Source organism: Haemaphysalis longicornis, unplaced genomic scaffold, assembly GCF_048455015.1.
Source record: "Haemaphysalis longicornis isolate Haplotype H1 unplaced genomic scaffold, Haemaphysalis longicornis Haplotype H1 scaffold_1, whole genome shotgun sequence".
NCBI classification, from domain to species: Eukaryota; Metazoa; Arthropoda; class Arachnida; order Ixodida; family Ixodidae; genus Haemaphysalis; species Haemaphysalis longicornis.
In genome coordinates, this window is record NW_027526203.1 from 192,726,552 (window position 1) to 192,743,930 (window position 17,379).

The 17,379-nt window shown below is 50.7% G+C and overlaps 1 protein-coding gene across 1 annotated transcript; it reads left to right on the plus strand.

Moving 5' to 3' along the window:
- Positions 1-979: 979 nt before the first annotated feature.
- Positions 980-16,897, plus strand: LOC144156157 (uncharacterized). Its single transcript, XM_077688002.1, has 3 exons — positions 980-1,217; positions 1,277-1,379; positions 16,783-16,897. The coding sequence occupies exons 1-3, from the start codon at positions 980-982 to the stop codon at positions 16,895-16,897; spliced, it is 456 nt and encodes a 151-aa protein (XP_077544128.1).
- Positions 16,898-17,379: the final 482 nt, after the last annotated feature.

Consider the following 17,379-nt stretch of genomic DNA (forward strand, 5'->3'; position numbering starts at 1 on the left):
CCAAATGGCTCGCACATTGGCTCGCATGACAACAACGCTAGCCACACGGCTACATCACAGAAAATAAATAATTGTATAAAACACAGCAAGCAAGCGTTCCTAAAATTAAGCTTCATTTAAAATATTTATGTTTGGCAAATTTGTAGAACATTTTAATGCAAAAACACAGCCAGATGCGGATGTGACGCATGGGTGAGAATAACGCTTTTGGCCGAAAAGCGTTATATCCACCGGGTGGTAGCAGACACTTGCCCTTCGCGAATACACTTGGTTGCGCGCTTGGTTGCCGACCCAGAACGACTGGCTGGCAGTTAGGTCCAGTGCCGTATCCAGAAGTCTTTTCCGGAGTGGGTTATGCAAAGGGGGAGTTCTGCCGAAAGAAACACTACGCAGTGCTTGAAAAGAAATTTGTAATTTTGGGAGTTATCCGAAACCCTAACCCCCCCCCTCCCCCTTTCCTCTGGCTACGCTCCTGGTCCGGTTCTCTTACTTTACCGTTATTTATACGCCTCGAGCTTCGCGATCGCTGCGCCGCCTGCCGCCGCTTCTCCGCGGCGTTGACGGGATTTGCGCTGCGTGGCTGATAGGGCCGCGTGCAGTGTTTAGGTTCTGTTTCGCTTCTTTTCGCCTTTCCGCGCCCTGAACTATAGGCAAAGAGTACGTTTAGGTCACTTAAAAAGCAGCTGTGTCTTCGTAGAGTACGCGATCGCCTGCAAGAGCTACCCGGAGACGCGGTGGACGCGGTGCTACGCGCTTCGTCGGCGCTCTTCCGGGCGCCGGCGACGGTAGAAACATATCACCCCTGTCACCCCCAAAACATCAGGCACAAATGAATTCTACTGTCGCCTCGTTTAGACCTGATACTGGCACAACGAAAGGTGGCTTTAAAGTTCCTGTATATGCTCCCTACGGGAGCATATACAGGAACTCTAGTTGGCTTCATTTTGCAGCGTCGACAACGAATGCGGCTTTGTTTCGAATGGCTGACCAGAACGCGAAGGCTAAAGTTGATCTGGGACTTCTCGAAGAAGACGATGAGTTTGAGGAGTTTCCTGCCGAAGAGTGGACGGCGAAAGCCGAAGACTCCCAGGATGTGAACGTCTGGGAAGACAACTGGGATGATGACAACATCGAAGATGACTTCAGCCAGCAGCTAAGGGCGGAGCTCGAGAAGCAAGGCTTCAAGGTTGGGACGGGCGAGCCCATGTTTCGGGGATGTGATTACCCAATCCCGGACAATAACTTATGCCTTTTATAAGCATATTGTGGGGGCCAGGCCCCTTTAATGGGGGCGAGGGGGCGCTAGCGACGTCCTCCTCCTTGGTGGGGCGGGGGCGGTCCTCGCGCGCTTCCCTCCTCTCCCTGCGGGGCGACGGGGGGTGCGCGCAGGTGGCTCCCCGGCGAAACCGCCCTTAAGATGCGCAGCGATCGCACGGTACGTAAATGCCCTTCGGCCACTTTTGGCTGTTTCTTGCATTGGCCGTTGTTTCCCACTTCCGTGGGTCACGGCACCCACCGTGTCGATTAGCGCATGCCTCGATTTGCGTCAGTGCGTTTATCTAGGATGCCCGGCGACATAGGCGTAGAGTTTTCAATTTCCCGGTGGGGGCAAATACACGTATATATATATATATATATATATATATATATATATATATATATATATATATATATATATATATACTATATATAATTTTTTATTTTAGTTATTTTAGTTGTTTTATTTTTAACATTCTAGCTGTCTACATCCCCTATTCCCGCGGGCTTTGCTGATAGCGGCTACTGCTGAATTGGCGTAGCACACACTGCATAGGCGTACAATTTTCCAATCTGTCAGAGTGTGATGGGGGTGGAAGGCATCGGTGCCCCGCGTGAGCTCAGAAAGTTTTACATGCTCGCTGAAACGGTAGGACAAAAAATTGAGAAAACTGGTACATGGTGTCATCATTTATTTTTTTGTAAACAAGACATTAGCTTCTTATTTCTTGATTTTTTAAGCTTCCCACTTATGCGAGGTCGCAAGCGTGTTGCGACCGTCAGAAATACGGGCACGAGTCAGCCATTGCACCGCCTAAGGGGCACCAAAAACCACTGTGTCGCCAAGTGATTTGTGGGCAAGCGGGTTACACCGCATACGCGCACACGCCGGCATGGTTATCGCCTCCTCCGCAGAAGTGGCGCATGGAGGGGAGCGGTTTTTTCTCGAGGCTGCAACCGTGGCCGCCGAACCACGTGCACTTGCTTCGAAGAAGTCGCCTCCTTTACTAGTTGCCGACGACTGGGGCGTCCGCAGAACAGCCGGCCGGCCCCATTTTCCGCGTTTGCCGATGCCTACACTGCGTGGAGGCTGGAGCGTTGGGTTACTGCGGCTTCCCTGTGTCCCACTGGATTGAAGGCCGCACGCTTCCCCACCGGCCGCCTCCTTTCCAGCTTCCTCACCGTTTCTACGAACCGTGTGTGTGCGTGCGTGCACGGCTCAGGGCGCACTCCGAGAACAGTGCGCCGGCAGCTTTCGAGGAATCACGGGTGCGTGTTCTTTTGCCGTTTGGGTATCGGAGGGTCCTGTCAGCATGCGGCATTTCGGGACGTTCTGCGTGCGTCACGACGAACGGTTTTAGGCCATCGACTGATTTGTAGTGGGGGTGCGACTAGCGTCACTAGGTGCGACCTTTGACGTGACGTTTATGCGCGGAGCGCAGGCTTGGGAACAAGTCAAAGATCCTCAGAGGTGCAATAAAGCCTCTTCGCCCCTTACTGATTTCGGAAAAGGGGACCGCTACACCTGCATGCTGCGGAGCATCGAATAATAACGACGAGTGCCCTCTTATTTCTTTTTTACTGCTTTTTTACTGTTTTTACTGTCTTTTTTTACTGTTTTTTCGGTATCAAAATTCGCACCCCCCCCTCCCAAAAAAAAAGAGAAAAAAAAAAGTCTCTGGGACCACTACTGCACCCAGCCAGGGTTCTGTGGAAGACGTTCACGCTTTCATTGTTTTTCTGGGAAAACCAAGATGTCGCGAATTTAATTAAGCGCACAACGGGCGGAGAGCCGCACCTTTTGCGGTCTTGCCAGCAAAAAGGCCGATAGTTTGTATGGGAGTATTGAAAGACGCGTTTTTCTGTGCGACTGCGTCGAAGGGGCCTGAGAGACGTCGATGTTTCTCTTGTAACGCCGGCGAAATGTCAGTTGTCACGGGTAGTTACCGCTTTAGAGCGTGCAAAGAGCGGGTGCGACTGGTCGGTACACTAGCTGCGAGGTCATTACAGGTTTCACCAACTATCAATAGGATGGCCCCGGCTGGCCGGACGGTAAAAATTCCACACGAGCTTCCCCGGTGGGGGCACGCGCCCCGTTGCCCCCACGTAGTTGACGCCTATGCCCGGCGAGTCTTCGCGGGCATATTCCACTCATTGGTGGGTTGCCCCCGCGTCCGCGATGTGACGGCGGTGACGGCTTGCGCCGTCTGGGGTCAGCGGACGAGCGCCGATGCCGCCCTGTCGAGTCCAGTGGCTTGGAAATGTATAGCGGCCACAGATCTGCCCCCTTCCCTTACGTCAGCGAGCGTTGCAGCCGGCCAACGCCAGCGGACGCTAACTGCTGCCCGACTACGGGCTGGGCACACGCTGACGGGTGTATGCCCCAGGGGTAGGTGCGTAGTGCAGTGTAGTGTTTGTATCGTGGTTTCCCGCGTAATAAACCCCTGTACTATGAAATATCTCGCTTCCCGGTGAAGTGACTGAAAACGTACACTCGCGGCGAGAGTCTTGGCTCGCTCTCGAACCCGTTGTGGGCAGAGTCTCTCGGCAGGGCAGTTCGGTGCTGCCCGAGAGCAGTGAGAATAACGACGGCGCGTTATTCTATTCCGTTCCTTAATGCTAATGGCAAGGATTAAGGATAAGATGATGCCCACAATATAAACCATGCGAAAGTTTTAAGTATATTCCAAGCGTAGCTGTGCGTTATTAAATATGTGCCCACACAGCAAGGCAAGTTAATGAAACCACGGAAAATAAATGCCGTGCAAGTGCGGAATTAAGAAACATAATTTTCTAACGGAAGTAAAAAAAACAGTGCAGCTTCTGACATGCTAAAGACGTTCGTCGAAACTATACGCGACCAACAATACGCGAAATGCACTGCTATTTCGCGAGACATCGTTGGGGGGGAGGGGGGGGGGAAGGAGGGGACGCTGTGTACATATGCGGAGCGGGATCAAGCAATGAACGTTTTGTAATCACACACACACACACAAATCTCGCGTTTACTTTCCTTTTGTTTTTATACTTCAACGAACAGCTGATCATACGGCGGCCGCATTTTTGGAAGTAGGCTGTTCAACAAGCGATGAAAGGTACCGTTGTAAGAGAGTGGTATGTGATAAGGCCCACTGATTTCAGTTTCTGCTCTATTCTGCTGGCTCCCTGTGCCATATGACGATATTTCGAATAAGCATTAGTCGCGGACGCGGATTATATTCTAAGCCCGTCTCCGCGCTGCTCGCAGAGGAGCAGATGAATGTTTGCGGGCGCTCACCTCACGACAAGAAGACTTTGTCGTGTGCTGATCCCCGAGTATAATGATGCATTGTCCATCGTACTTTTGTTGAATATTCCAGAAATTAACACAGACTGACTTGTAAATGGTGGTGATCAATACCTGAGGTATAATATTGGCAAACGAAACTGGCGTGCTGTCAGGTATGAGTGCCCCGCTGATTATGTGAGCGCACAAAACCAATTTAAATCGTAGTGTATAGCCGTAGCATGAACATCTGAGGAACCGGTGGTTACAGAGACACTGCTAGTAAATTCAGGTCAGTGTAACTACAGTCGGCTCCATCACACGCCGGTTCCGCGACGCTGGCCTGTGACACACACCTGGCGCTTATACAGACCGAATATACCATACTAAGATCGCGTCAGAAACATTTACACTCTCGAAAGCACACCTCATTTGCCAACAGAGTGACTGCTCCACATAAACATGGATTTCAAACGCCCGCACACGGTAAATCTCAGTCGTGGATGTGCCGCAAAAGCAGCGGCGGCACTGGGGAGCGGGACGCCGACTCCCGCGCCTGCTTTCGAAACGGGCCGCTAGGGGGATTTCAGTGGCGCCCCTACAGGCCGCGCTCGAGGCGTATACATTATTTCTTTTTGTTACCCAAGTTTAAATTAAGGCCCGCTTGACCAGCTCTTACCAAAATATAACTCCAGGCGACGAAAGCGGACGTGATCGGTTCACGCCGAAATTGCGTGCTGTGATCGAGCGAATCTAAGCGATTTTAGACGCGCAACGGCGGTAATTATAGCGACAGTCACGTTGTGCAAATGTCCTGAGCATGGCTGCGTGCTGACTGGGTGCCCTCTGGAGATAGGTTATTTCTTTTTATATACAACTCCGCCTGCCACAAAGACCGGGTATTCAAACAGAAGTCATTTATTTCCCAAGCGTAATTCCCCACAAAATTCAAATTATCCAAACCACCACATGGGACCACCATAACTCGATCAACATGACCACGCCTCAAAAGGAGACCGTCGACACCGCCCAGTGACCCATTTGGCGGGCGTTGTCCTCACGCGGGATGTGTAGGAACTTGAGTCCGAGGCGCCCGGGACCACCGCTGTGAGTCCTCGAAAGCGTAGGGAAGCACTCATGGAAACAGAAGTCCAGAAACCACCTCGCAAGGAGGTCGATCTCCTCAACTACGAGTTCCTCAACTTCAAAAATTTTTTTCTTGGACTGTGGCCGCCTTCCTCGGCTCAGCGGAAAGTACCGGCCGTGTTATTTATTGCCCGCAATGGTGCCGGAAAAAATGGTCCTGGAAAAAATGGTCCCAAATCCAAGGTAGGAAAAATGGTCCCTGAAAAATTGGTCCCGAAGCAAAGGCAGGAAAACGTAGACTTGTTCGACTAAAGCCGGTTAACCGAACCAAGAACGTTTGTCTCACAAAAATTCGGGTTGTGTTGCTTTCATGGCCTCTCCCATATTTATTTTCTATTTGCCGTTACGCCAGCTTAATCGACAAATGTTTCCCATTGATGACGTCTCAGCCCCGTATGGCATGCAGAAATCTCAGCTTATCTTTGTTTTAAACCCGCACTCTGTTGGGAAAGTAAACCGCTGCCACTGTTGCATACGGGAAGGCGTACCCGAGCCGAGCTCCGTCGCCTCCGACATGCGTGTGGTAGCGTGGTGAAGCGAGCGGCCAGACAATGCTGCTGCCTTGAAGACCACAAGCCGAAGGCAAACTTAATTTGTTTATTGCATGGCGAGAGATGAGCCGAAGCCAGGCAAGAATAATGCCCCGACGGGCGAGGTTACAGTATAGGTCTCGAGCAGAGTAACAGCATTGATTCACTGCTCCAACAGGAATGAACTACAGCGCTTGAGGGGGTGGGGGGGTGGGGTGTTATTTATACCCGAAGCGCTAACGGCCAAACAAGCGAATTCCTTCTATATTGTGCACATGACACGAACGGTACAGACACACAGAACACTCTTTCCAGAGTTCGTGAGTGGTCGGTAGTAGCGGCGCACGCTGAGTCCCACAGAAGGAAGATCCGCAATGGCTTCCGCGTCCTTCGGACAAGTCTCTGGGTGTTGCGTCGGCCGCCACCGAAGTTTGAATCACGCCGGTAGCGAGCCGCCAGCGATCCGACTTTTCCAGACATGTAGCGTCGTGTTTGGCTCCGTCGGCTGCAAGCGTGGGTCACCGACAGGGAGGCCTGCTCGAAAGGCGCACGTAGTGGATGGAAGCTTCGCCACACAGCCGAGGAGTGCTGTACAAAGCACTTCGGCGGGCTGATTCGTAACACCACACAACCTCCGACAGGTGAAGGTGCCGACAGGAAAAACACAATGCTCCTGGTGATGTGTAGTGAAAGGAACGAGCGTCAGAGGGGGCTGCCCAGGGGCTAATCAATTGCGGACGGGGGTGGCCGTAAAGTGCGTTCGAAAGTTCAAGGCATATCAACAGAAAATTTCGCCTTCACATTCTCATACAGTTGTAAGCACCCCCTGCAATTTTTTTCCGTTTCTTCCCTTAACTTTTTCTTACACTCTTTGTTGCTGTTTGTTGCTCTTGAATGTTTTTTTTTTCTCCTTTGTTCGTCCATGCTTTAGCATTAACGATTGTATATTTTAAATGTATTAATGTTCACATTTCGGTGGCCGGACATTTCGGTGCAGGATGTCTCGGTGCAGCCATTTCGCCCCCGGGATGTCCCAGAGGTTATTTTAACGCTTTAGCTTTAATATTTTAATTTCGTCGTATGATATGACTTTACGTTCGAGAGTTTGGTTTGGGCCGCACTTCTCGGAAACGAATGCTAAACCGAGGCGGAGCATCAGCGCGTAAAAGCCAACTTCCATAGTATATGTGAAAAAGTAACGTTGTTAATAAACTTACGCCCCACCTTCTTTTTATTTTCCATTAATGTGAAGAACCCTGATTAATTCAAGTGTTACCGAAGCGAAGTGTTGCCAAAGTGATGTCACTCCACCCAACGCTCCAAGACGCTGCTGCTTGTACTCCATGCCTATCTCTCCCCCCCAGAAAAACTGCCGCGAAAAAAAAAGCAAGGAAACAAGCTAGCTTAAGCGTTTGTGCATTCCCTTTTCATTATTGTCTGTATTCGGGGTCGGTTCTACCTATAAGCTGATCAACGATCGCATTTACAGGGGCACCGCTAACCGCTAAAGGTGTAGGAGTGTGGGGGAGGGCTGAGCACCGCCGGGTACCAGCCCCTTGGTAGAGTGAGGCGGGGGGGGGGGGGGCGGTGTCACTTGTGTTTCTTCAAAGTGTAAACTAGGCGTCGAAAACCTGAATACGGCTGTCGCTGCTCTCTACAAACCAGCCTATTCAAAATTTTCCCTCTTGCAATGGAAGAAAGGGAGGAATGTCTTGGGTGTCCCTGATGTGCGCAACTTGAAGAGTCAATGGCCGACGGGGCGACCGAAAGCAAAGAAAGCGCGATTCCTGGAGAGGGGCGCCTTCGGTGTGACCGCGACGCGCGGAACAGCCAGCAAGCTTCTTCCTCCATAGCCCCGTGTACATGGACGCGACGGGGGCGGGGTGAGTTGAGTGGTGGGTTCAGCTTACCTCGACGCGTCCGAGTTTATATGAACCCCGTCCAAAGAATCGAGGTGAGGGGAGAGGCGGGGTTCCCGGAAAAGGGGCTACCGTATTTTCACGATTCTAACGCGCACCCTATTTTGCTAAAAGGTAGCTTAATATTTGTGTGCGCGTTACAATCGGGCTCAAAACCGAAATAGGCTTTAAAGCGGCCAGCAGCATTGCCATGCGCAACGAACACGAAGTACCCGCAAAATCCAACTCAATCCAATAAAAACTGAATTAATGTCTGAAGTGGGGCCAGTTGGTTCATTATGAACTGAAGCAAAACAGCGCGAAAAAACGAAGGACGAGGGAGAACACACACACGAGCGCTGTGTGTGTTCTCACGAGGGAGAACACACACACGAACGAAGGACGAGGGAGAACACACACACAGCGCTCGTGTGTGTGTTCTCCCTCGTCCTTCGTTTTTTCGCGCTGTTTTGCTTCAGTCCAATAAAAACAATCCGTCAACACCACGTGAATGAATTTCGGCGCACTGATTCCTCAACGGCATGCCGCTTACCCTGGTCAGCTGTTGCACATTTTTTTGTGCTTCTGCTTAGCCCCTAACGCTTAGAATTATGAAGATCAAGGCACTTGAAATCACAAGCAACTTCAGTGTTCCCCGCTATAACTTTATTTCCAGCAGCAGCTGGATAAGCAACCTTGTGAAGCACAATTCATTTTTGGCTTCCAGAGCTGCATGCCAAATAAAATCTCCCTCTTCCACGTACGTGTTGTCATGTCTTTCCATCTGCGCAGTACCGTCAGTGTCACATTTTTTTTAGAATTTTCCTGCGCGAAGTTACCCGCGCTTTACGATTGGGGGTGCGTTAGAACCGCGCAGATACGGTATTCTGCTCCCCGCGGCCCGCCGACTCAGCCCGACGAGCGAGCTAACCCACCCCCTGCCTCCGAGTTGACTGTACTCGCCGCGACGGCTCCCTGACCCACCCCGTCCGCTTATACATGGGGGGTCGAGTCCAAAAAACCTGTTTATTTCTACTCAACGCGCCCTCGTCGGGTCAATAGCCCCGTTTACATTGCCCGACGAGGGCGCGTTGAGTCGAAATAAACAGGTTTTTTGGACTCGACCCCCCATGTATAAGCGGACGGGGTGGGTCAGGGAGCCGTCGCGGCGAGTACAGTCAACTCGGAGGCAGGGGGTGGGTTAGCTCTCTCGTCGGGCTGAGTCGGCGGGCCGCGGGGAGCAGAATACCGTATCTGCGCGGTTCTAACGCGCCCCCAATCATAACGCGCGGGTAACTTCGCGCAGGAAAATTCGAAAAAAAAAAAAAAAACTTTGACACTGATGGTACTGCGCAGATGGAAAAGACATGACACCACGTACCTGGAAGAGGGTCATTTTATTTGGCGTATGCAGCTGTGGAAGCCAATAATGAATTGTGCTTCACAAGGTTGCTTATCCAGCTGCTGCTGGAAATAAAGTTATAGCGGGGAACACTGAAGCTGCCTGCGATTTCAAGTGCTTTGATCTTCATAATTCTAAGCGTTAGAGGCTAAGCAGAAGCACAAAAAAATGTGCAACAGCTGACCAGAGTATGCGGCATGCCATTGAGGAATCAGTGCGCCGAAAATCCGTCAACACGTGGTGTTGACGGATTGTTTTTGTTGGATTGAGTTGGATTTTGCGGGTACTTAGTGTCCGTTGCGCGTGGGAATGCTGCTGGCCGCTTTAAAGCCTATTTCGGTTTTGAGCCCGATTGTAACGCGCACACAAATATGTCTCTTTTTTTGCCTGCTCAGAGCAGCTCTGAGCAGTTCCAGGCAGCCCAAAGCTGATCCCGCCATAGATGTTCTATGGGCAAATAAAATACGGAGCTGCTTGGAGCTGCTCAGAGCTGCTTTGAGCAGACAAAAAAAAGAGACCATGTATTAAGCTACCTTTTAGCAAGAGAGGGTGCGCGTTAGAATCGTGAAAATACGGTAGCCCCTTTTCCGGGAACCCCGCCGCTCCCCTCACCTCGATTCTTTGGACGGGGTTCATATAAACTCGGACGCGTCGAGGTAAGCTGAACCCGCCACTCAACTCACCCCGCCCCGTCGCGTCCATGTACACGGGGCTAATGTAAACGGGCCTCATGGGGGCGACAGGCGCCAACGATTCTGGTCATTGTGTCCTCAACCGCCTCAACGCCTTGCGGGTGGCTTATTGTTGCGCATTAGACAGGTTGTTTGAGCTCAGGCCGAATGTATCGCTTTTTCTTGCAGCAATGCGGTGACGCTTCGGAGACCGCGTTCTCCGCTATACCTGTAAGATTTTCATGGGAAATTTAACATAATATGACTGAAAAAGAAAATCTGGGAAAATTAGTACGTAAAGACGGGGGGGGGGGGGGGGGGGAGGGCTGGGACAAAGAATTAAAATGATGGAAGCAAGCATTTAAAGCTAAAAAAAAGGTGGTTTGACCGAACAGAATGGGTGGTGTTTGTGCGGCTCCGGTCTATTCGAGGACGTTTCGGTACGGTCTTTTCGAGGCACGGACCTTTGGGGACACGGATCTTTCGGGACACGGATCTTTCGGGACACGGGTGTTTTGGTACAAAAACAAATTCAGGCGAGCGCTTTTGGCTGGGCGCGTTGTCGACATGGTGGTTGCAAGCCCCAAATTCGTACCTATTTATTACATATGTTCTTGTTCGCCATTCTGCGTTATTTTAGGCCAGAGAATGGTTATGCGGCTTTGCCAAAAAAACATGTTTATTAAAAATACTAGCCGGCATATTTGTAGCATTTACACAACCTCAGTGTTCATTATTTTTTTTTTGGCGACTTATTATAACCAGCATCTTATATAACAAATAAGTGACAGTATTATCGTATTTTCTCACTCATTTTTTTTTTACGATTTATCACCTGTTTTTTTTTCTCCAGGAATAAGCGAGATTAACTATTTTATTTTTGCTCTTTACGTAGGCCCCCGACAACCGCTGCGTAAATGAGTGGGACCACACGGGAAAAGAAACCTGTTCCTTTATAATGCAATTAATGACAAAGAAGTTGCAGTTTCTTGGTATTCTGCATGAATTCGTGTGCGTTGCTTTCTCCTGATAACGCAAGTACTTAATGCGTTATTAGCAATGCATTACGGAAGGCACCTATTGGCGGTGAGATGTTTAAGTGTCGCCGTCTGGCTCTGACTCGCGCCGCTGTCGTCTGCTACGCTCCGCTTGTGAGGGGCAGCATTGACTGCGCTAGAAATCTCCCGCTTTGATGCTTTAGTGCATTAAAAGCCTATTTTTAGTAATTCAGTTATTTGTGCCAGCTTCTGACACATCTGAATAATTCCAAGCTGTATCCCCCACACGTTTTCAACACACGAGGAGAGAGAGAACAAATAGCATCGGTCATAAGATCGTGTGCAACTCGTCCTTTATAGCTTATTCACGAGGTTCAGCGCTCAGAGCTTCTCGATAAGTATTCAAAATGGGTAGTCTTCCCTACAGTATTTTTGAGATTCTCTTATGAAGACTCAAGAGTCGAATGCTACGTACCAAGCAGCGGGCCCCTACACGCGCATCGCACAGCAGGAAATAAAGCGGATGGCTTCTATTTCTTTCGTTGTTGTCGAATTGTATCTGACGAATTTTTTTTTTTCTGTGCCCAACGCATTAATTTTTCTGCCCCGTCAGAAATGAGTAGGCTTGGGGATGTTTGGGAGGCTCCCAAAGATCATGTGGATATTTTCTTCAGGCTGTATATAGGCATACGTTCCCTTCTTCACAAATTGGCTTTCGTTATGGCTGCGTGCAAGAAGATGCATATCCGCAGCGTGGGTTGTTTATTCACATGCAAATACAAGCAGAAGGTTTGTACCACGCCTCCGCGATCGCGCCCCAGACAACGTTGTCCAGAATACTCGAAGGCGGCTTTTGTGCTCCGAATTTTTACTGTAACCATCGTTATCATAACGATCTGACTCTCAACCCGCACAGTTGTGACATGATTACGGTGTTAAAGGCTTTATGCACTCGCTAACGAACGTAATAAATCGTATACGTGCATATTTTACAAGAATCGAAACCGATGAATTTTTCCAAGCAGCTCTTAATTGTTTTCCAACCCTTCCAGTCGTAAAGAACTAATCCTCGTCTAATTGGCGTGGCGTTCTATGAATTGAAGAAAATTAATATTACTCTCTTGTTCTGGAGTGAGGACCCGGCCCACTAATCAGCTCGACTTTACAGTTAAATAAAGTTTTCTTCTCCTTCTGCTCCTCTTGAGTGCAGTTTTCCTATAAAGCATATGTGACTACTAGAACGATATGGCTGCGAGGAATGAAACCGAAATATTACCCCAGGTCTGACCAAACATAGTGTTACTGTATCTTTACCGTAGACGTGACTCGCTTTGCTCAATAAACCTCCACACTGGTTAGAAGCCTGGTATAAAACGAGCACGCGCCTATGCACACAGTAGGTTATTCGGAACTCAACCTACATTTCTTGCGCGCCATAGTGCATGGGGCATACCTTCATGCCATGACAACGTAAAGTGATGTGATACAATACTTTAGAGCGCTCGGAAACGTTGCAAAAACTGTTTTACCCTACTAATGATTGCCGAGAATCGTAATGCCTTCTGCCAAAACCGACAGCCCCGAAGGCCTGGAAATTGTTTTGGTCTTGTTTTCGCTGTTGTCGGTTACTAGCAGCTGACTGTTACCTTTCTTCGAAATATTGGTTAATACAGAAGCTGACGCCCAGCTCCGACTCTTCGAGCTCCGCAGAGGACCGGCTTCGCAAGGAATGGGGCGACGCTGGCAATGTTTTTTCCGTAGCGGTGTCAAAACTATACTTCAACTCACGCGTTGAGCTAGTGTATGCGATTTTAAGTCTATTATTATGATAACATTTACGCACACGCAAAATCTGGAGCGGAGAAGCATCAGACGTGAACCGAGCGCGAAGAAATAGCAGGGAGAGCGAGCCCGATTGAAGCAGACGAAAAATGCGAGAATCCCTAAGCTGACTTCATGGATGGGCGCTTCGCAGCGCCGCCCGTGGTCGCGCTCACCGCCAATGGTAACTTGCCGCACGCTTCCGTCCCAACTTCTTGTAGAGCAGGGACGGCGGCGGGTTTTAGATGCAAAGCATCTTTTGCTCGGGGCTATGTCCGTTGTCCGTCGTCCATTGTACGTTGTCCGTTGGCGTCCGCACCTCTCCTCCTCATCCCCCTCTTCACGCCAGCTATGCGATAATGCGCGTCTCACTCCGTCCCCATCTCTACGCCAGCTGCGCGATAGCGCGCTACTCCCTCCTCTCCACGCCAGCTGTGCAATAGCGCGCTGCTCCCTCCGTCCTCCTCTCCATGCCAGTTGCGCGATAGCGCACGCATGCGCGCCTCTCCCTCTGTCCTCCTCTCCACGCAAGCGCTATATATAACCGCGTGCACGCGCCGCTACCTCAGTCAACGTTACTAGAATTGGCCTCAGTTGCTTCGTCGGATGAGTCTCGCTTCGGCGTCTGATGAGTACCGACAGTCTTGCTAGCGGATTGGCTGACACAAGTTCAGCCAGCATCAGCCAACCAGTTAACAGAGCCGTTTGTCAGAGGGGAACCCTGAGGTGATGCGAAGCATCGCGGAGTTTCCAACAACGTTCACGCGATGCGGGTAACCAACGCAAATGAAAATAACGGGAACACCGCGATGCTTCGCATCACCTCAGGGTTCCCCTCGGGAAGATGGTGTAATTTTTATTGTGTTTCTGAATCAAAAGTCGGAAATGCTGTGTAATAACGTTCAAAACACTCTGCAATGTTTTCTGCAGCATACATACAGATATTTAACTTCGCAAGGACTGCTCATTTGGAATTGTTGTTGTTTTGCCGCAGAGTATAATTGCCATAATGTGGTCGTGATGTTATCTGAGACCAATGTCACCTGCAGCTCCCCTTTCATCAGTACTTTTTAAAGTCGCACAATATAACCCATTAAAATGGTGTTCGCGGAAGTAGGTGTCGGCGCGACATTATACATGACGCAAAGAACAAGTGCCGACTTCAACAGGCATGCTGCAGATTATAGTGGACCGCTGCAACTCAAATCGCGTGGAATGATGTAAGTGAATAACCCAAAGTGTAACACTGGCGCAACTGGTTCCGGACTTTTCATAAAACGCCGTTTCACCGAACGCCGTTTTGTAGAAGCTGTTTCATCGAACGACGTTTTGTCGAATAGTGTCTCATCGAACGCTGTTTCATCGAAGACTTTTCATCGAACGCCGTTTTATCGAATATTTATTCTCTCCCATAAAAGAAAGCTATAATAGCACAGTGAAAGTGTTTGTGCAAGCTTGCTGCCAGCGACATGGAAACGCTTAATAGATAAGACTCTACAAGACTCATGTACCATGCTCCCAAGCATGCGTGCCCGTTGCCCCGATGTGCGCATGCTTGTCACGACCAGAGTCCTTTGTTGCGGCGTGGGGGCGTTTCGCTGATATCGTGTGATTGGAAACTTTGCACGTGTTTGGTGGTATATATAGCCGATAATTTTACCCCGAAAAGTTAGCATACGCGCAATGAAGTTCACTACAACATGCCATGGAAAACCGAAGCTCTGATTAGATGGCCACGCCCACGTTTCCGACAAGAAAGTTCTGCAGAACTTTTATGGAAAGTGTGAGCGTTACGGACCTTGCAGGGACGCGTGGTAACTCTCTATGACGTGGATCTAGGAGCGCACGATTTGAAAGTCTTCAAAGAACACAACCATGTTTCAGACAGCACTAGTGTTGAAGTGCTGTAGGCCAATCAAGAAATCAAGCGGATGACTTCCCCCAGCGGCTTCGCAGCTACTTTCGTGGTTTGAGAAGAATTATTTCGTGGGCAAAGCACACCAGCTGCTGGGCGGCGTTGTAATTCGGACGCCACCACGATTTCAAGTTATGGTCTGCCCAGCCTTTGATAGTTGCAGGGGAGCCACGGGAAATAATACCGTGGAGAGCTGGCACAGCCGCTTCCTCAAAGTCGTGGGCAGCCCGGTTTCAGCCGTTTCCTCAGCCGCCTTCAGCAAGAACATCAAGCCACTGATGACAAAATAGAATCTTTGCTACGAAGCCAGAAGCCGCCAAAGCAAAAAAAGAGCAGTCGTTGCACGAGAAGGAAGCATCATGCGCATTTGCCTGAATGGCCGACAAATGACGGTCAAAGATGTGTGAAGAGCGATAGCTGGTAACCTGAAAGATTGAATGGTTGAGTAAGCTATCTGTTTATCTTTCGCCCATCCTGCGTCATTTTTTTTACACCACTCATTTTGTTTTAAAAACAATTTATGGTTGGCTTCTGTGTAATCTTTCTTGGTTTGCTGCACCAAATCGTGTTGGCACGACACCACGTGTGATTATCATTGAGGACTCATTAACAAAATACTCTGAACTGGGTAAGGGTGACGGGGGATGAAACCATATCGTATGGTCTGTGGGCTAACGTACGGGATAGCAGAGGACCCCGGCTAGCTTTGCTAGAGAACGCTACGCGCCGTACACTAGCCCTGCGGAATCCGAAGACTCACGCACGGGTTCGAGTACTCACATGCGGTAGACAGGCTCCGGCAATCCAAAGTGAGGCTTTATTGCCTGGCAGATACAGTGCATACACCAGACAACACGACTATCGCTCGCGGGGAGACAGTGGCTCCTGTCGCTCGCTCAAGCCGCTGGGCTCAGACCTCGATATCCGTCATCACGGCCGCGGGAGCAGGGGAGGCATCCCGAGGCGACCGATCAGGGCAGAATCTCTCGGCAGAGTCCGTGGAGCCAACTGGGCTCACTGTCATCGGGGCATTCGGCGTAGGCACAGCCGAGCCCGGTCCGACTCCGACCAAATCGTCCAGTCGACTCCCCTCCGGAGCGCTCGTTCGTCCCGCAGGTCAGCTCGGCGGGGAGAGGAGATCTTCCCCAGGTCGGGGAGAGGGTGGCGCTAAGGAAGGTGACAAACTGGTCCTCCTTCCCTCGCGCCCTCGCGCACACGTTCGCGGCAAGCCGGTTCGGCGCGTCGCGCGGGGTCACGAAGAGGACACGACCTACGTGACGCGCCGGCTACCCAAAATGGCGGCTCCCAGCTCGCGGAAACATGTGCAGGCGAGGCGTAGGGGAACACGGGCCCCCACAATCCCCCCCTACTCAAGACCGAGCCTGCACCGCTTGGACAACCGCTGCCGAGCAAAAGTACAACACACCCCGAAATTAACAGCACTCGCCCCGGTCAACAAAGGTCCGCAAAGTTCCTAACAGTTCTCCCATCTCGAAGCAGCACCACACCACACGCACAGTCCACAACACACCTTCAGTCCAGCGCGTCTTGTAGTCACCGGAGGTGGGGCAGCCCAGGAACAGTAGGTCAAGGCAGCAGATGTAAACAGCAGGCGAGAGCGGCAGGTGTAAACCGCAGGCCGAGGCAGCAGGTGGGCCGACGTCTCATCAGACGGGAGGGGCCTCTTAAGCCAGTCGTTCGTCCGGCAAGGCCACCAGCTTCCGCCGCAGAGACGGTCGCCATGGTTGTGAGGGCACAAGAAGAGCCAGTCGACACGGGGTCGTGGCCTCGACAGTGTGCAGGCCGGGCCCGCCAGGGACCAGCCCAGAAGAGCAGCTTTTGGAGTGCTCGTGTGCTGCCAGTGAAGCACCCGTGGCAGGTGCCTTGGAGAGGCGCCAGGTGTGCCTGCTCAGGAGGCCGCATCTCGATCGTCGCTGTACCGCGTCAAGCGGGCTGCGGCCTGGGGACGGGGCCTGGGCTGCCGGGGATGGTAGGCACCAGCAGCTTCCGGAACCGGCGGCGTGTGTTGTGGCCTTAAAGGAGCCATGAAGACAAAATACAAGTTGGGTTTATTAGAAAGACTGCTTAGTCCCGATAACAACGATACCAATATCATCGCAATCTTCGAACAAATAATGGAGATATTAAAGAAAACGTGTGAAGCCGTGGCGACCCCCTAGGCAATTTCCCGCAACTTTTCTATGACGTCACGGAACCTTGTTTGTGCGATTGGCGGCCGCCTAACTGACCTGTCGCGACGACACATGACTGGACGTCTGTAATGGGGCCTCTAGTTCCATTTGACCGCATCACTTGAATGCTAACGTGCAGTTAACGCACTGAAAATTATATTTTATTGTTGGCCCGTATGACGTCATTCTTGCTCATAACACGTCACTGTGGCGCAAAATTTTAAAGTTTTTAAATACTTCTTGCTTTTTTTTCGTTAAAAAAACGTCTTTTGTGGCTCTAATGG